The sequence below is a fragment of the Chenopodium album genome, chromosome 5, assembly GCF_948465745.1.
Source record: "Chenopodium album chromosome 5, dcCheAlbu1.1, whole genome shotgun sequence".
NCBI classification, from domain to species: domain Eukaryota; kingdom Viridiplantae; phylum Streptophyta; class Magnoliopsida; order Caryophyllales; family Amaranthaceae; genus Chenopodium; species Chenopodium album.
In genome coordinates, this window is record NC_137838.1 from 60285133 (window position 1) to 60305961 (window position 20829).

At 36.9% G+C, this 20829-nt stretch overlaps 1 protein-coding gene and 1 pseudogene across 2 annotated transcripts; both read left to right on the forward strand.

Annotated features, from left to right (window-relative positions):
• Positions 1–1577: 1577 nt before the first annotated feature.
• On the forward strand, positions 1578–8572 carry LOC145632955 (uncharacterized). Its single transcript, XM_081685273.1, has 2 exons — positions 1578–1660; positions 7687–8572. The coding sequence occupies exons 1-2, from the start codon at positions 1578–1580 to the stop codon at positions 8570–8572; spliced, it is 969 nt and encodes a 322-aa protein (XP_081541399.1).
• Positions 6963–17477, forward strand: LOC145632141 (acylamino-acid-releasing enzyme 1-like; annotated as a pseudogene). Its single transcript, XR_014112507.1, has 19 exons — positions 6963–7130; positions 7687–8637; positions 10221–10353; positions 10493–10655; positions 10758–10979; positions 11614–11832; positions 11924–12001; positions 12414–12549; positions 12881–13032; positions 13118–13200; positions 13279–13401; positions 13523–13601; positions 13884–14058; positions 14438–14498; positions 14612–14734; positions 15457–15654; positions 15835–15903; positions 16239–16315; positions 16430–17477. The product of XR_014112507.1 is annotated as an acylamino-acid-releasing enzyme 1-like (transcript).
• Positions 17478–20829: the final 3352 nt, after the last annotated feature.

Below are 20829 nucleotides of genomic sequence, written 5' to 3' on the forward strand. Positions count from 1 at the left end.
AAGCTAGAGCAAAAGAGTCGCCAACAAGTTTTCACCCCTTAACGATCCAGGAGATCGTTAACCCCAATAGGTCTGGAACCATGATTGGTAGTTCGGGGATGAAGGTACAAATCCAACCTAAAAGAGATTGAACATGCTCTAATAATAGGCCTCTACTATATTCTGATCGTATTCATGTGCGCTTTCTGACTAACATGTAATCAATAGGTTTACCCTAAACCTGTTTATCTATGTTGGTTGAATATTAATGCACAAATTAAATAAAACTATTATTGGTGATCACTTGAATTATAATCATATTAACCCTAAACAAGATTATTAATTATCTTATTAAGCGTGATTACAAGTACAAATTCCCTTTAAACATGCATAAAAGGCGTGATCAAGCAATAACAAGAAATATATATCAAGCAACATAATAATCATCATAATAATAATAATAAACATAATCATGTTAAAGCATAATAATAGCAAGATCCTAGGCATGATACTAACAAGATTAATAACAAATCCTAGCATGTCACTAAACATCAAAGATCAAATATATAGCCTTAACATGATACTAACATGAATATTAAGAAAGAGAATAAAAGGCATCATAGAAATCATAATTGACATTATATTATTTACCCTAAACATGATACTAGGAAGATCAAAACACCCTAACATGACACTAGGAATCAAAATAACAACCTAAACATGATTTCTATATCATAATATCAATTAAACAATTAAATTACTTACTTGGATGCCTCGTATCTCTTTCTAATAACAAAATACACGCGTTAGTAACTTCAAGGAAAATAATAAAATTAAAGAATTAAATTAAATAATTGAAATAGAGATTTGGGACTAGGGATGTCAACGGGGCGGGGCGGGTTTTGGCATTCCCATCCCCATCCCTGCCTCACATTTCTATCCCCCATCCCCATCCCCGTCCCCGCCGCGGGTCTGAAACTTATCCCCATCCCCGCCCCGGCGGGTCTACCCCTAAAACCATCCCCGCCCCGTCCCCATTAAATATTCATCCCCGCCTCAGCCCCACCTTCCCCGCCCTATCACCCACCTAGTCCCTCGATCTAAACCCACCACAATTCTACTGTAAATCAATAACATAGACTAATAAAAAGTATTAATTGTACCAGCAAATAAAATAATGAAGTAGGAGTACTAAAATTTAACTCCAAACTAATAATTTTAACTCCAAAGTCCAAGTATTATAAAACTACAACAAATTTTAAAATACAAAAGGAATCTAAGAGGCCATGAATTACTCCACTTGCTATGGTTTACCTTGATCAAAGAACTGCTTCAGTGTAAGAACATTGTTCTCTATGAAGAGACTTTCTTATGTCGGCTAGGAAAGTGAAAAAGGAAATTAGGTTTTTTTTTTAATTATGAATGAGAATGAGTTAATGTGAGTAGTATAGTTTTTGCTATGTACTACTCCGTCTTAAAAATGAGTTGTGGGCCTTATTTTTTAGCCTCTAAATAAAAAAATGCTCCACTACAAAATAGCAATATTGTACACTTTTTATTAATGTATTCATTATTTTATATAGGGTATATCCGTATATATGGCGGGTGGGTCTGGGGCGGGTCTAGTGGGTATATGGCGGGTCGGGTTTGGCGGGTACGGGGCGGGGCGGGTATGGGGCGGGTATAGCATAAAATCCATCCCCGCCCCATCAACCATGGCGGGTATGGTTTTTATCCCCATCCCCACCCCGCCACCCGCCAAACCTAGACCCATCCCCGCCCCATCGGGGCGGGGATGGGGCGGGTCTCCTACTTGACCCGCCCCACTGACATCCCTATTTGGGACCAAACCCTCAGAAATTAAAACCTTTCACGTCTAAGGCGAAGGCTACTTCGAACAATGCTAGGTGTGTCTAGATCTTGTGAATGCGGAATTTTGTATTTGAGAAAAGGCTAGTTTAGAAAAAAGAGAGAGAATATCAAGAATTTCTTGATGAGAGTTGGTGATTAGAGAGAATTCAGAATTGATGAAAAGAATCGATAGTTGTTGATTGAAAACGGAGGTTTTAGGAGGCTATTTGTAGAGAAAATCATCCGGATATGATAAAAAACGAATCAGAGTTTCGAAAAGAATAAAAACACGACTGCAGCGCCAAACATGCGCCTGTCGCCAGACGCTGCGTTGGAAAGATCTTTTCGAACCCGACCCAACTACACCATTATTGGACCCTTGCCATGGAAAGCTCTTTTCGAACCCGACCCAACTACACCATTATTGGACCCTTGCCATGGACCAAAACAAACTGGATTAGTTGTTTTCTTAAAATAGGTTTTCAAAAACAGAGAGAAAGAAAATAAAAACTAACCGCAACACTAGACTTTCCACACCTTCACTTCATTTGATTATGATTTGACGTGAAAGGTACTCATCACTGGGTTTGGTTTTGGGGAGACACAAATGGGTATCTACAGGCACCGAATTGGACTTCAATTAGTCTGTGCACCAAATAGGTGCACCACGTCTATACTTTTGAACATGTAGTAAAAAATATTGAATATTTTACAAAAAATGAACATTTAGTAAAAAAAAAAATATGAACACATCACAAAAACTGAACATAAACATGTGATTTTTATGTTCAATACAGTAAATGTTCAGTTTATATTACAAAACTATTGAATACGAGTTAGAGAAACTTCTTTCAAAATTTGTCTGACTCGTAATAATTCAAAATTTGTGATTGTCCAGATTTTTTTTACTAAATATTTAAAATTTGTTATTTTTCATATTTTTTTACTAAATGTTCAAAAGTATAGGCGTGGTGCATTGTGATTGTTCAGATTTTTTTACTAAATGTTCAAAATTTGCGATGTTCAGATTTTTTTACTAAATGTTCAAAATTCGCGGTCGTTTAGATTTTTTTTACTAAATGTTCAAAAGTATAGGCGTGATGCATTGCGATTGTTCATATTTTTTAACTAAATGTTCAAAATTTTGCGATGTTTAGATGTTTTTACTACATGTTCAAAATTTGCAATTGTTTGGCTTTTTATACTAAATGTTTAAAAGTATAAGCGTGGTGCATCTTAAAATTTACGATTGGACTTTAGGTAAGGAAATAGCCTTTTGTGGACTTTTGGGCCAAAAATTTACAGACTGCTGCCATAGCATGAGCCGGCACAGCAGCAGACGTCACATTGGTGTAGGAAGTAGCAGCAGACGTCACATTGGTGTAGGAAGTAGCGTACGGGGCAGCAGCGTGGTTAGCAGAACCACCAGCAATAAGACTACGGGCAGCAACAGTAGAGACAAAAGTAGGGGCAGCGACAGATTCATTGAGAGCAAAAAAGGCACAAGCAGAGTTAGTAGAAGAACACCCTTGTTTTCCATATGTATCGAGCCACCATTCAGGTAACCCATGGATAAGAAAACATCCGGCATAATCATGCCCCGTACGACGACAATGAGTACAGTATAGGGTCGACTTATGATGACGTCGCTTAGATAGTACATATCATGTTGATTAAATATAGTAGAAGGAGAAGCAAGATAGTAGTCGTTCACCATTGTTGAGCATTAGAATGATAGCAAGCCACACACACCACAACAACAATACAAGAAAGAAATTGATTTTAGGGATAAACCCTAACACTTTGTTTGGATAGGAAGAAATGGAAGGAAAAGAAGAGAAGAGAAATGGAGGGGGACAAAATCTCTTGTTTGGGTAAAAGATTGGGGGAAGGAAGGGGAAGGAGAGGGAGGGATCCATTTTCCCTCTCTCTTTAATAACCATAATCTCTCCAAAATTGGAGAGATTTGGAGGGAAAATGGAGCTCACCTCCTCCTCCCTTTCTTTTCCCTTCCCTTCCTCCATTTTCCCTCCCCTTCTTTTCCTTCCTTCTTTGCTATCCAAACAAAGCGTAAATGTCGAACCATAAATAAAATTAAAAAATTTGTAGAAATTGATTAAGGGATTAGAATGTAGAATTTAGAATTTGATTTTAGGGATTAGAAATTAGAAAAAAATTTAGAGTTTTAGGGATTAGAATTGTAGAGGCTCCGATACCATGTCAGGAATTGATTTTCCTTAGTTATATTACCGTATGAACAAGTAAATATATATACAACCAAACGAGAGATTAGGGCCGATAACATTGGCCCATTAGCTATACAATACTAGGCTTAACATCTTAATAGTCGTGATGATCTCGCTTGTCGCATATTCTTAGGTGCACACTCATGCACCTAGAAATTGGTGTAACAACATCACAATATGAACATTAGCTTTTCAGAAAGTGAACATAGGCATAAAAAATATGAACATTAGCTTTTCAGAAAGTGAATATAGGCATAAAAATGTGTGATTTTAGAACGTCAATGACATTATCTATCAATTTACTAGGTTGGTATTGATTGAGCAATGAGCATACTAAAAAATTTGTAAACTAGGGGCCGTTTGGTTGGGGGTATTCATCAAAGGGAACGGGAATCAACTACCCTCATTCCCTTTGTTATTGTTTGTTAGACCATTTTTTCCCATTCCCTTTAGCCTCCCCATTCCCCCAAATCCCTCCAAGTTGATTCCCCACCCACCTAGGTATTTCTATTCCATTCCTGAGCCACCACCTCAACACCATAGCACCACCCTCTTACCTATCCTCACCATCAGAAAATCACCCACCGTCGTACCGCTCCTCCCTTGACAGTCGCCTATCGCACTGCTCCTCCCCTGACAATTGCCCACCGCACCGCTCCTCCCCTGACAGCCGCCCGCCACACCGCTCCTTTCCTGATAGTCTTCCACCGCACCGCTCCTTTCCTGACAGTCTCCCATCGCACCGCTCCTCCCCTGATAGTTGCCGCATCGCTCCTTCCTTGATAGTCGCTGCACCGCCTTTGCCAACCTTCTTATTGCCTCGCAAATCTGCCCCCTCCCCCGTAAAACTTCACACAGCCCCCTGCAAACCCTAAAAACACTTCTCCCTTCCCTTAAAACTGTCAGCCGCCTCTCCTACCACCCTCGAAACCCTAGGGGTAGGGTTTCGAGGGTGGGGGAGGGCTAGCCGATGGGTTTTACGGGGAGTGATACTAGTTTCTAGGGTTTTTCTTGCCTAAGGGAGGTTTTCGAGGGAGGGATGAGCGCGTTGAGGCCAGCGAGGGGTGGGGGAGGGCTGGCTAAGGGCGGCGAGGGGAGGGGGAGGGCCGGCAAAGGGTTCAGTGGCTGGGAAAGATGGAAAATTAATGAAATGTGTGGTTGTGGTGGTGGTGGCATATTATGGTGGTGTGGTGGTGGGATTGTTTCCCTTTGTTTTTAAAACAAACAACAACGCAAAACTAAGGTATTTTCGTTCCATCCTATTCCATTCTCTTTGTTCATTCCATTCTGATTACCCCGTGCGAACCAAACGACCCTTTAGTTCATTATTCTCATAGTTTCCTAACATTTGGTTGGTCCATCATCTATCTCGATAGCCAATCATATCTACTTAGTAATCATATCACCCTACCATACCATATATAATAATCAGTAACAGTAATCTATTTTATAGTTCATAACAAACATATTTTTTTTGAAAAAACTTATTCAACACAAATGGATATGTATAAACCCGCTTTTGGTCATCTTAAAATAAATATGTTATTATAAATTGATTTAATTGACTAATATTTTTATAACACTATGCTAAAACGAATTGTTTGAATAGCAAAGTGGAAGAAAAAAGGAAGGGAGGGAAGAAGAATGGAAAGGGTAGGGTTACATTTTCCCTCCAAATCTTTCTAACATTGGAAGGATTTGGTTTATTAAAGAGGGAGGGAAGCTAAATCCTTTCATTTCCTTACCCTTTCCTTCCTATTAAAAGAAGGGAGGATGAATCCCTTTCTTTTTTTTTTTCAATCCAATTCTCTCAATCCAAACGATTTGTAAATAAATTTGTATTATAATTATTAATTTAATTTAAATCTTATAAACAAGCCTCAACTTGATGCATTAAATAACTAATTAATGTAATAATACAACCTAAGATAATATTAATTTGAAATGTATAGCATATCATGCGTCGATAAATCGATAATTAATACTCCCTTCGTCCCATTATTACATGCATGTATTCCTTTTTGGGGTGATTAAAATTAAGTGCCTATTTCTATTTATAGTTTGTACTTTTTGACAATATTATTCTCTTTTTGATGATTTGTCACCCTTTTTCTTTTTTGTACTTTAACATCAATTTCCAATACTTTCTCTCTCCTAATTCCCAACCACTTTTTCTTTCTCTCTATCTCTCTCTAATCCTATATGCATATTTATACTCCCAATTATTAGTTTTAAGGAATCTTAACTTTCTTAATTCCCGTGCAAAATGAGAAATAGGCATGTAATAAAGGGACGGAGGGAGTACTTTATATTAATTTTGCCGTATATTTCCACTTTTAGTTATTTTATTTGGGATACACTTGTTAGCTTTTGTCATTCAATTTATATACACTTCAATAACTATATACTAAAAGACACACCAGCAATGACACGTGTCAGTTTATGGCGTGTCCTTAGTATTTTTTTAAAAAAATATATTTAATAGAAAATTTATTTCAGGAAATTATTTGTAAAATTTAATTACTACTCTGTATATAAATAGAAATGATATTTGCCTTTTTTTTTAATATTCACATTCAATTAACTAATTAATATGGAAAATAGAATAGCAAAATATAATCTTTGTAAATATTTTTAAAAAATACAATCTTCTACTATAAGTTTTTATGTGGCAAACATAATATCCGTTTCAAAGATACAATTGAGATAGACAAAATTAATGATTAAAAACGAGATATTACAATATATGATCACTGATAAATATATATGTACATAATTTTTTTTGTCAATAACCGTGCATGAAACGGGACCTAACCTAGTTAATTTATAGGTGAGTGTTGGCATTTAACATTTTGCCTTATTTGGGACAAAATTAGTGGACAAAACCCTTTTGATAAACCCCAAACCCTTACACCCACGTTTTCATTTCCTTCTCCTTTGGAGCTCTTTCATTCTCAAGCTGCGCCCTTTTTCTTTCTTCTCCAAGCGCATACTCTGATATCTTCATTGGAGTAGCTTCTGAGCTTTCCCTCCTCCAATGAAGCAGCTTCTGAGGTAAGATATTATTGTTAATTTTTTTTTTTAAATCACCGAATATCAATTTTACAATTTAGGGTTTAATTAAATTTAATTGTCAGTATATTCAATTTAGGGTTCTTCTTAGGTGTATTATTGAAATCTTAGTATTATCATCTGAAACGGTTAAAACTATCGATTTAGTTTCTATGATTTTGCTATTATTATTCTTAAGTAAGAAGAATTTAATGTTGTTGGAGCCTTATTTGATAATTGAGTCAAATGTGATTGCTAATGTGTTGTAGGATGTTGTTTATAGTTATTTATTGTAGGACAAAACTATGAAAATGTTTATCAATTTCACAATCTAGGGTTCATCATGGCCCCAACTCGGCCGCCCCGCCTGCCCTGCCTCAGGGTTGGCCCTGAAATTTAGGGGCATTTGATGTTATGATATCGAATGTCATGTTGTAACGCTTAAATGGATGTAATAATAGGGTATCTCATCTGGGTTTTCGCCCATGTTTTTTATAAGTTTGTTGATCTCATTGTCAGTATATTGTTTTAACAAATTTCTGTTCATTTCACATACCAGCTTCAAAGGAAGGTTCAATAACTGGGACATCCTTATTAGGAATAGTCGTAAGTGTATATATCGCAACATACACAATACCAGTCACCCTCCTTATATTAGTGGTACATATGATGTACTTCAAGCAAGTTGTTTTCAGCATTGGTTCAAGAACTGGCAGAATTTAAGAAAGAACAAGCTTACTGCAAGCACTTTTAGCTCTGCAATTGGGTTTTGGCCTCGTAGGAGAGTTCAATTGTGGTTAGAGAAGATAGGGGCGATTGCACCCTTTTCTGGTAATCTTGCGACCTGTTATAACAATATCAATGAGGAGGAAGCTCTGGAACGGTACAAGATATTAACTGACAAGTCTGTTGTGTTTCCTAAATTTCAAATTCTTAATAACAATAACTTTAATGGTGATGGTTGGCTTGGTGCCTCTCCTGATGGGGTTGTTGAAGAAAATGTTTATGGTTTGCCATCGGAGGGAGTGTTGGAGATTAAGTGCCCCTTCTTTGATGGTGATATTAACAAAGCTTTCCCTTGGAAGCGGATCCCACTTTATTGTATGCCACAGGCACAAGGTCTGATGGAGATACTGGATAGGGATTGGATGGATCTCTATGTTTGGACCCCAAATGGAAGCAGTTTGTTTAGGCTGTATCGAGATGTTGAATATTGGGATGCTATAAAGACAGCTTTAGATGATTTCTGGTGGAATCATGTCCAGCCAGCAAAGGAGCTGTACAGTAAGTCTAAGTTCACTGATCCCTTGACTCAATTAAGGTCTCTAAAACCAGAGCCCCGACATGAATTATGTAGTTATATTGTTTATGAAAGCAAGCATCTTGTGGACAATAAATCTATGCTATTGTGGCGTGAAATTCATGGCAAAATACAAGATTGTTGAAGTCAGATGTTGCATTTCCACTCATTGATCATTGCTATTGCTTGGAGCCAATGATGGCAAGGGAGGTAAGATGAGCTACTTAGCTGTTAATATACTTTGATGGAAAGCTTATTTATTTATTTTTTCAATTTATATTTGCCTTTAAACTATCTACATTAAATTTCCAACATGAATCTAGCCTATCTATTGTGCTTTATGTGTAACATAGATGACGTTTGCTGAACTTATTAATGCTTAATTACAAGGGCTAATCATGTTATCCAAAGTCCAAACAAGCAGCTCCCAGATTCTTTTTCCCATCTCTTTAGCTGATAGCTTCTTCGGTCTGTTAACAACTTAGTCTTAAGTCACCTTTTTGCTTCATGACTTTCCTGTTCTTGAAGGCATTGGGGCTATCTGTACTGAAACTTAAAATCTGTTTATAGCTGAATGTAATCATGTGCTGACCAAAATTATCTATTTGATGGTCATGCATGACTTTCCTCAATGTTGGTTTTCCTTAGCCTGATCTAAAGTCCCTAGTTGTTTTTAATATTGGTGTTTTCTTCTTATTGTTGCTTAATTACTTTATACTTTGTTAAATTTAGCAGTTTATATGAGTAATCTTCAATCTGACCTGGTGGTACCTTCAAAATGTCTACTGTACACCCCCGTTCCCAAATAAGTTAATTGCTTTTGGCTTGGATAGTAATCATAGAGGGTAGAGGAAAACAAAGGTAAGAGAGTGTTGGAATAAAGCAAAAGAAATTGGTTGAGAGAAAAAGTGTACAAATTATTTTGGGGCAACCAAAAAAAGAAATTGTGCATCTTATTTCAGGATAGGCAGAGTGCCAATCTAACTTTGCCATGGATGAATATGAAAATAAAGTTGCTTAATTCAATTTCCTTTAAGCCTGTTTTGCAGTAAATATCTGTATAAATATAAAGGAACTGATGAGTTTTCCATTGTATACCTAGTTTTGTTGTTGTGAACTTGTGACTATTATTTGCCCTCTCACTTTTAGGCTTTTATCTTGATGTTTGAAGTGCTCCAGTACTTGCTTACTCATGAAACCCTGGACAATTCGTATGATTCTATTGTTAGGTTTGCAAAGCATTGAGGCTTTTCTGTCTTATAATATTGTGAGCAGAGTAGACAAATGCTACGTTTGGTATCTTAATATTGCGAATGTGATTTTAACTTCTGCAGCAGGAAGAAAACAAAATGACCTTTAGGATGATAATTGACGTGTTGCTTTTTATCCCTTTAGATTGTTATACCAAGCATTTCTGTTGTAAGTTACTTGTGGATCTTGTCAGAAAGAGCTCATGCTATTGTGGTTTACTCTTATGAGGAATCTGAAATATAAGTTTAGAAAGAAAGTAGGGTATAATGTGCGAGCTCCAAAAGGCCTTTTCCTAGATGAGAGTTTATTGATGTCATGCTGTCTTTGCCCTTTCTTTCAGACCCCTTTTGTTCCTGTCTAAATCATCCACTGTGTTAATATTCCGACTTTCTGAGAATTGGTATTTCAAGAACAGTTCGGAATACATTTGCCTAGTTACTTTCACATCTCTTTATGTAAAAGGAAAATGGTCATTTTGTGTTAAAGTTCCAATTGGTACAGTTCGTAAGATATGTTTACTGATACTTTTGATATTGTTACAGGTTGGCTTCAGAATGGTCTGATTGCTCCTATTTTCATACATCTCCTTGTCAATTATCGCCCATACTTTTTAAAACCCCAGCATCAATGTTCCTCTGATGGCTAGGCCATTGCCAGTTTGCCACCTTGTTCTAGGTAAACGCTCTGCCCTATTACTTGAAATTATCTGAATTCTTTTCCATTTAGTGTTTGGTATTTTTTGAATTAAATATATGTGGGTTTGTCCCCCTTTTTCAAACTCTTTCAACTGAATATCTTGTTGTGGGTTTGTCAGGGGCATCCATAGTACTGCCTTCACCTTCCGGTTTGAAGCTTCTCATTGTTCGAAATTCTGATGATGACTCTCCTACTAAATTTGAGATTTGGGGCCCTTCAAATCTGGAAAAGGAGTTTCTTGTACCTCAGGCTGTTCATGGATCATTATTTACGGATGCATGGTAATTTGACTTCTGCATTATGAGTTCAGACGTAGGGTTATGTGGCAGAACATGAGTCTTTTCTTATTCATATGCTCATTGATCATTTTTCTTAACTGACAGGTTTGAAGGTGTTTCTTGGAACTTAGATGAAACACTCATTGCATATGTTGCTGAGGAGCCTACCCCTTTAAAGCCCACCTTCAATAGTTTTGGTTATACAAGCGCGAGTACCTCCAATAAGGGTTGTAACAGCTGGGAAGGCCAAGGGGACTGGGAGGAGGGATGGGGAGAAACATATGTGAAAAAAAGGTGCCCTGCAGTTTTTGTTATTGATATTAACAGGTACTGAGTCACCATTTGATTTATATTGAAATTTAATGATTAAGCTGATGTGATGGATCCGAATTTGGGCCAGCCCATTAAGGTCTATCACCGAAGGGCCAAAAAGGGGCAGATGGGAAATGTGGGTCATACTCATGGGCAAGTCAACACCAACGGTAACCAAGAGGAAAGGACAGAAGCTGAAATCGAATTGGAGGAACAAGAAGAGCAGTAGCTTTTGACAAGGAAGCCAATTCAGGAAAGAAGACAAGTTTGAAAAGGAAGATTCACTACTTTAGTAACAATGGCAAAAGGGTTGCTGTTCCCTAAGCCTTGGAGGTCAACCATTATTAGTTTTAGGTTATGTTAGTGCTTGAGTATAAATTGTAATGTTGAAAGAAGTAGCCACTTATCCAGAAATTTGTATGAGAAACCTCATGAGAGTTGTAGCCTAAAGCTGCTTGAGATTAATAGCCTAAAGCTATTGCTATCTTGTAATCCTTTAGTTTCGATTATTAATTAAAATACTCAAGCTTACCTTCACATTATTGTTAATTTAATTACAATTAAAGTGCGAGAAAAACTAGTCCTTGACAGCTGAATACTTCTTCTCTTGGAGGATATACAAACTCGATTGTTTTTATTTGTTGTGCAGTGGAGAGGTGCGTGCTGTAGAAGGAATTAATAAGGCACTCAGTGTTGGTCAGGTTGTTTGGGCTCCAGCACCAATCGCCTGACAGCAGCATCTTGTAGTTGTTGGGTGGTCCGCAGAACCAAGAAAACTTGGCATGAAATACTGTACTAATAGACCATGTGCCTTGTATGCTGTAACATGTCCTTTCAACAAATTAGAAGCTTTCAAATCTGATCTCAAGTGAGTTGTTATTTTCAATATATCAATGTAGAGAATATGTATCTGTAAGTTTCTTCTTGATCATACATCTATGCTGTTTCTCTGTTTGAAGCGGATCAAATGCAGATGATGACTCCAATGCAGTTGTGTTGACAAAAGGAATTAGCAGTGCTTTCTATCCACGCTTTAGGTATGATTAAATTTCATGTTTTGCCACTTAAATTCTGTCCTGATTTATTGTTGTATGTTGGCTCTAGTTCACGTATCAAAGACTCAGGCTTCTAGCTTTAACTACTAGTGTTTGCTTATTCTTGAGCAATCACACCTATGCTTGTTTACATACTGCACCCTGGTTCTGATAGAAATGTTAAAGGAGATTTTTCTTTTTTTTTTTGGAAAACATGTTAAAGGCGATATAAGTTTAGCATAGCACTGGTTTATATTAGCTGTCCTGTGTATATATGTCAGTTCTATTGTCCAGATTTATGCTATTATGCTATGACTTATATCTAGATTAACGAAGCTAGTGAAAAACATGTAGACTATTGTTAGTGTGTATTATACATGGATGCCAAGTGAATGTATTACTGTTGTTTTGACAGCCCAGATGGGAGATTTCTTGTGTTCTTATCAGCCAAAAGTGCTGTGGAATCAGGAGCACACAATGCTACATTTTCACTTCATAGAGTTGATTGGCAAAGTGATGGGAAGCCAAATGTGCTACAAATTGTTGATGTGGTAAGGTCTTTTGTCTTCAATATCAAGTTTGTTCATGGCAGTCCTTTAATTTTCATCGAAATAGTTCTTTTCTTTTCTTCCTTCTTTTCCCTTGTGCACATAGTTATGTAATTTGCAGTATGCTGGCCTGCAAATTTGGTATGGGTACTTCGCAGAGTAACCTTTTGGATAGAGCATTGTGTACTGTTTAACATGTTATTCATGGACAGAGTAATTTATGAACAATATTGTTTCAAATCATTACCTTTTTAAGAGAGTTATTGGTGTCATTTATGTTGTGATAATTTTCTGTTCCACATTAACACACAAATGTTTGGTCTCACTATCGTAGGTTCCTGTTGTGATGTCTGTGGAGAATGGTTGCTTCCCTGGACTATATTTTCCCAGCATCCACATGAATCCATGGCTTTCTGATAAGCGTACTATGATTTTATCCTCAATCTGGAGGAGCACTCAAGTGCTACTTTCTGAGGATGTAGAGAGGTTTCTGATTCCACTTAAACATTCAGTATTTCAGTCTTCTTAATATGAAAATTTTCAGCTAATATGCATCTTTTTAATCCTGCAGTGGGAACTTGTCACGCATTACTCCCCATGATTCAAGCTCCTCATGGGAGGTTCTTTCGCTTGATGAGGATAATATCATTGCTGGTATGTATAATGATATCTATTTCTAGTCTCTGTAACTGCTTAACTATAAGACAACTCATCTTGCTCATCATTTTGAAGTATGCAGCAGCCCTGTAGATATTCCTCGAATTAAGTATGGGTGTCTTCTTAAGCAGCAAGTCCCAAATGCCCCATTGGAATTGGCAAGATGTTCCGAGCCCCCTCTTCAGATGTTCCAAGGAGGTTTATATCCTCATTCTCATCTAACTAATACTTTCAAGTACAGTGATTTTCAACATGTATACAGTCGATAACTTGATACAGATCACTCTGGATTACATCTTTTGGTGTAATCCTTTTACAGGTTTCATCTCGCCTCTCATCCCTTCAATTCAGTATAATGAAGATTCCAGTAAGACATATTTTGGAAAACTGTACAGAACGTAATCAAAGATTATGTCTTCTGCTAAGTTGCATCACTGCATGAATGGTTTTCACTTGGAGTTTCTCTGTTAGATTAACATTCATGCTTAGAATTGATACATTTTTGTTTTCAAATTCCCATGTTATTACTAGCAAACAATATGCATGTACAAATGTCTGCATTTTTACTTCAGCTTTCGAAAATGCAAAATTCTAGACTGTGAGCTGTCTCTGCTGCTTCAACTATCTTCCACTGCATGATTTATCTGTTTTCGTTTCTTCATGTTGAATCTTTGTAACAGGAGCAAGTAAACCTTTTGAAGCTATATTTGTCTCCTCAACTGCAAAGAACGACATTTGTAATCCATTGATTACAGTTCTTCATGGAGGTCCTCATGATGTCTCAACATCAAAGTTCTCAAAGACATCGGCATATTTGGCATCAACTGGTTATAATCTATTAATTGTTAATTATCGGTAATCAATTTTTTCCCAGCCATCTACTTATTTGATTATATTATATTCTATCACAACCCCAACGTCCCCAAGCCTGAGAAAGAGCTGAAAAAGGGCATGAGAGAAATGGTCTAAAATTAAAATACTTGCATTGAGAATATTGGACAATTCTACTTTTTATTTCCAAGGAAGCTTTCCCCTCTATTCATTACAGTGGCTACATTTGTTATCTTCTTAACTAGTATACCTTGATTTTATATGAGTACAAGATATCGGGTCAGGCATTCTTCTTGTAATGTCCAAATAGCAGTTCAATTGCTTGTTAATTACTTTTGTTGTGTCATTGAGCCTTGTGCATTACTGACCTTTAATTTAAGCCACTTTCTGCATCCTATCACAGAGGCTCTCTGGGATTTGGTGAAGAAGCACTGCAGTCTCTTCCCGGGAATGTTGGATCACAGGTCCGGTTTCATTATTGCAAATTCCAATTCCTTATTTGCACGTCATCAAGTTTCTATATTGTGATCATATACCAACAAAGTGAAAGAAATCAAAACTAAAGTTTTTTCTGCAGGACGTCAATGATGTGCTTACTGCAATAGATCATGTTGTCGGCTTAAAGTTGGCTGAACCACCTAGAATTGCTGTGTTTGGTGGTTCCCATGGTGGCTTTCTGAGTGCCCAACTTATTGGGCAGGTACACATTAAGGTTTTTCTTCGTGATTGCGTGACGTATTGATAATTAATATAATCACATGTATCTTTCCAGTGGCCCTTTCTTAAGCTTTCCATACAGTGTTCCATACCTCTTTTTAATTTTGCATCTAAGTTTAGCAATACATGATACAGGTTATATTCCTATTCAACTGCTTAATTTCTGAAAGGTTGCTAATATGGGCTCTTAAGTTATACTTCATATTAATTTTATACTTAGTCTGATTTCGGTATTTGGTGGTAGCTCTAAGCCTTTTAACTCATGTGACTTGTTGTTTCATTCGTGCTATCTGTAATGTTTTTGTTAAAGAAAAATACTTGTGTAACTTTACCTCAAATTAAACTGTCAAACAGCTATCATGAAGTTTCTCCATCAACTATCACTCACTTTTTATTGTTTTTTAAGGAAGTAATAATTCAGCTTTTGAATGGGATAAAAGTTTGTCAGAAAGGATACTATTGAAGAACTTAAGATAATATATTGCTGCAATGAGAAAAAAAATAAAAAAATAAATAAACTTACAAAATCAAGACATGTTATGAAAGTTATTTGTGGATAGAAACTTTAGGAACCTTCTTAAAAGAGGGAACAATGATTAGTTGTGTTCTAGCTTTGGTGTACCCATTGGTTGCTTTGACATGATCAGTTTTCTGGAAAGAAAAAGGAAATCACTAAGCGCCTTAAGGAACATTTTTGTGCTGCAGGCCCCTGAAAAATTTTCGGTAGCAGCAGTCTGGAATCCTGTTTGCAACCTTGCTTTGATGGTTGGAACTACTGATATTCCTGATTGGTGCTTTGTCAATGCTTATGGAAGTGATGGTAAAACATACTTTACAGAAGCACCATCTAAGGACAATCTGAATTTCTTATATGATAAGTCCCCTATCTCGCATGTCCATAAGGTATATATATGGCACAGCTTCTGATCTTGTCATCCAGCAGCTCTTGTAATTATTGTTGAAATGCCATGCTATGAGTAATTCTAATATTCTGACATTCTCATCTTCTGTCAGTTAATAGTGAGCTTCATTCCATCCCTAAATAAGATATGAATAAACGAGATGTGTCTGTAAACTTTGCAGGTCAAAGCACCTACACTGTTTCTTTTAGGTGCCCAGGATCTTCGAGTTCCTGTTCCTGATGGATTGCAAGTGAGTTATTGTCCTCCCAATTACACAATTATATAGATTCTTATTGCACATATTTACATGATGCTTTCCAGTTTTTTTCTAAGGTGAAAGAACATGTTTAGCAGTTCTTGGAAGACCAACATTGATTGTGAACTATCATTACTTTTAGCATTTACTAACAAAGTATCAATTTCTGCTGGCTATATGAAAGCCAATTTATCCTAGGCTCTGAGACCAATCAATCCTGTTAGAAGTTAATGGTGTCTAGAACTGGTTTAAGATTGTATAGGTTGATTTGGCGTATTTATCTCTTTTAAGTGTAAAAAATGATTGATTGTGCTTATTCACTCTGCTAGTATGCGCGTGCACTAAAGGAGAGAGGAATTGAGGTTAAGGTATTTATGTTTCCTGATGACGTACATGAAATATCCAGGTAAAATGCTAGTCTTATTATAATCTAAATTCCTTTGTACACTTGAGTCCCTAATATTCTGTACACGTTCTTTTCATGTTATCCTCCTTTTGTATTCTGGTTATTTGGTTGCAGGCCTCAATCTGAAGTCGAGAACTTTGTTAATATTGCAATGTGGGTCAAGAATCACTGTCAATAGATCAAGTGCCATATCCATGAAAAGATGCTTAACAGCAATGTCAGAGTAAACCAAATGCTAAAGTTGCTGAAGTTTACAAAGTACTTGTGTTCTTCCAAAGTTTTATGTCTAATTTGCTCATGAGCTGATTTTATATTATATAACACAAGGTTGTAGTTTACTGAATTGGTATGGTATGGAACTAAAGCACTTGTATTCGACGCTAGAATTTTGACGACCAACAACATGCTAGTCATTCAAATAATGCATAAATTGCTTTTACTGACCTATACAATGTGAGGAGACTCAGGAGAGAATCAAGAACGGCAGCATTTATGCAAAGGCATAAGTAATTGATTACAAAACAAAAGCAGGAAAAATGAACAATCAAATAGTCGTTTACATACATGCTTGTTTCTGTTTGCCCGTATTACATACAAAAAGGCACTGTAATCTGTACATACCAATTCGGATAACACCTGCTTAATTGCACAGTTAAGTGCATGCTAGGGAATTCCTGTACTTATTATAATCTCCTATCCCTCTCTAACACCCCCCCCCCCTTCCCTCCAAAAAAAAAAGAAAAGAAAAAAACTCCATAGAATTTTAAGCCCCATTTCAAATGATAGCATTAAAACAGTATGAATGGAGACAGTACAAAATTCAGCTACAAAAGAGAAAAAGGCTGCACAGTCAAAAGAAATTTAACTATTTAAGGTTCTAAGAAGTGAACATTAACAAATTGACCTAAAGAATGCCTCAAGATCTTCATCAGCTGAACTTTGATCAAAAACTGGAAAATCCCCAGTGTTGCCATCTATGGAAGTATTAGCATTTTCCTTCTCACCTGCTATTATGCCTAATTCTGTAGTAAACTCATTTCTGTGCATATCAGTAGCAGACGACTCTTCCCTTGCAGCCATGTTAACCGGTACCTTGGACTGTTCACCAGCTTTGATCTTCTTTCTTGAGCTCAAAGAACTTTGAACCAGTGGATTCACTTCATCCAGCATCTTATTATTCGAATCACCTATTTTTTTACCATCTTGAAAAGCTCTAGCGAGGATATTGTTAGAAGAAGTGCTACTGCCTCCTTGATGAGATTTAACTGCACCAGTAGAAGGAATAGACTTTCCTGATGTATTCTTTTCTGATGCTAGTCCTGCAGAAATACACTGTATGTCATTTGCAATTTTTCCTTGTGCTTGCTTCAATTTATTTAATTCTTCCTCCAGCCTTTTAATGTATCTTTTGCATTCATCCATTTGTCCTTGTGATTGCTGCAGATTATTTAATACTCTCTCCAGTGTTCTAATTTGACTTTTGCAATCAATTAATTCAGATTTCAAGCTATCAATCGAGAGGCCAATGTACACCAATCGTGCTTGCTCTATTGGGCTTTAATGGAGGAAGGGGATGAAGAGGTGAGAAGTGGGGTTTTTGGGTGGATGGGGCTGAGTAAACGGGGTGCAATTTTCATGGGAGCATATTGGGTGAGATGGTGTTGGTGAGATGGTTTTGGTGAGAGTGGTAGTGAATTAGTGGTGGCGGTGAGGTGGTGTTGGTGGGGGTGGCAGTGTGGTGGCGGTGAGGGAAAAGAGAAAAAAATAAAGGAAGAAGATCACGTGACCCACACGTGCAAAGTCAATGTCGGAAAATCAAGTTAAACACCGGAAACCGGGTTAAGGTGTTACTTCGCAAAAAAAAAATAGTGGTTTTAGGTGTGTTTTTATAAGAAAATTTTTATAAGGTGTTTTTTCGCAAAAAAAAAGTGTTATTAAAGGTGGTTTTTTGCAATTTTTCCTAATTAATAATAACTAAAAGATAGTGTAGGCTTTCTTAAAATTCCATGAATTTTCAAGAATACCCATGTTGGTCTATTGCACCCGCATCAGAAGGGGAAGGATCAAGTGCAACATTAGTATTATTACTTGCAGAAGCTTCCAGGCCTACCACTAGCTGCTGTTGTTGCTTAGTACCAGATTCAACTCCATTGAAATTTAGAACTGCTGGAGAATGGCGAGGAAACATAGGAGGGTAATTTTTGTGGCAAGGGCTAGCCTCTTTGAGCTTCTTCCTCATAGATTCTGAACCAGTTGGGCTATTAGAGTGCGGGTTTCTAAGAGGTTGTAGACGAGAAGTAAGTTCTTCATCAGTTTGGCTATTTGACTGCAGATTTCTTAGAGGTTGCATATTGGACCCAAGATGTACACCAGTTTGGCTACTAAGGCTGTGAATTGGTTAAAAGCTGCATAAAAGACCCAAAATCTTCATCCATAGGATCCTACTGAAAAACCCGAAAATTAAACCACATTTAGAAACTGCTACTCATGTCAAGAAAACAAAGTGATACAAATCCGATCAAGAACTTACATAACAACAACAACAACAACAGAAAATCGTAACTCCAAAAATGATTTGGGGTCGACTAACATGGAAACGTTGCTAAAAAATGAGACAAGCATGTCACGTTGATTTATTCTATAATATGCTAAATTGAATGAACCAACAAATTAATAAACAGATTAAACACCCACCTACTTCTTTCTCTTAACTCCCCATTGATAAATCATCAAAACCAGTTAACAAGATATAATCAAAGAACATCACCAAGATTCTGATACTCAGCAGAAAAACAAAACATAAAAGAAGCAAATATTCAACATTTCTACATTATGCAAGTTGAATGAACTAATAATCAAACACCCATTAACTTCTTTCTTTAAATTAGCCATTAATAAGTCGTTTCGAAGGTATAACCAACCTAGAAAATCGAAAATGCAGAATTCAATTGAGAGAAATCATCAAAGAACAACACCAAGATTATACTAACAATAATTTAAGCAGAACAAAAACATATAACAAGCTGATATTCGACATTTCTACATTATGCCAAGTTGAACGAACTAATAATCAAACACCCATTAATTTCTTTCTCTTAATTAGCCATTAATAAGTCATTTAGAATGTAAAGGTATAATCAACTTAGAAAATCGAAAATGCAGAATTCAATTGAGAGAAATCATCAAAGAACAACTTCAAGATCATACTAACAATGTTTAAGCAGAACAAAATTTAATTAAAATAAATCAAGTTAAAGAAAATCATATATGTCAAATTAGAGAGGATGATTAGTGTAAATGATTTTCTGTGTGTTGTATTACGGTATTCACAATATTTATATACAACCTAGGAGAAGAGATTAGGGCTTAACATTGGCCCATTAGCTAAATATAATACAAGGTCTAACACCCCCCTCAAGTTGGAGCATGCATATCACAAATGCCCAACTTGACAAGTAAGTATAAGAACTGAGACTTGCCCAACGCCTTAGTAAAAATATCCGCTAGTTGATCTGTTGTCTTCACATATGACGGACTAATAATCTCATCCTGAATTGCGTCCCGGACATAATGACAATCAACCTCTATGTGCTTAGTACGTTCATGGAAGACCGGATTCTGCGCAATATACAACGCAGATTGACTATCACAAAAAAGACTCATCGCTCGCGGATGTAAAACTCCCAAACTTTTGATCAGTGCTTTCAACCACTTTAACTCATCAGTGGCCTTAGACATCGAACAATACTCTGACTCTACAGAAGATTTAGCAACATTATCCCGCTTCTTAGTCTTCCAAGAAATAGGAGAATTACCAAGAAACACCAACCAACCAGTAATAGAACGGCGTGACAAAGGACAACTAGCCCAATCCGCACCACACCAACCTGTCAAATGCAAGTCACAATCCGAACTCAATAATATCCCTTGACCCGGACAACCCTTCAAATAACGAACTGTGCGCAGAGCAGCCTCCCAATGAGCCTGACGAGGGTGTTGCATAAATTGTGACAGAATATGAACAGTATATGCCAAATCAGGTCTAGTGAAAGACAAATATATCAAACGCCCCACAAGACGCCGATACATTTCGGGCTCTACAACCTGAGGGATCTCTAAAGTTGCCAGAGTATGATTTTGCTCAATAGGGGTACCTGCCGGGCGTGCCCCTAGTAAACCAGACTCTGCGATAATATCAAGAGTATATTTCCTTTGACACAAAAATATGCCCTCCGGACTACGTGCAACCTCAATACCAAGAAAATACTTTAACACACCCAAATCTTTCATATGAAAACAATCACTCGAATATGATTTGAATTGTGCAATAGTAGAAGAATCATTACCATCAATGATTAAATCATCAACATACACTAGAACACTAAGTTGTATAGATCCAGTTTGCAGAGTAAATAGTGAGTAGTCAGAGTACGATTGTAGAAAACCGTACCTTTTCAGAGAGGTGGCCAATTTAGAAAACCAACATCGAGGTGCTTGTCGGAGGCCATACAGAG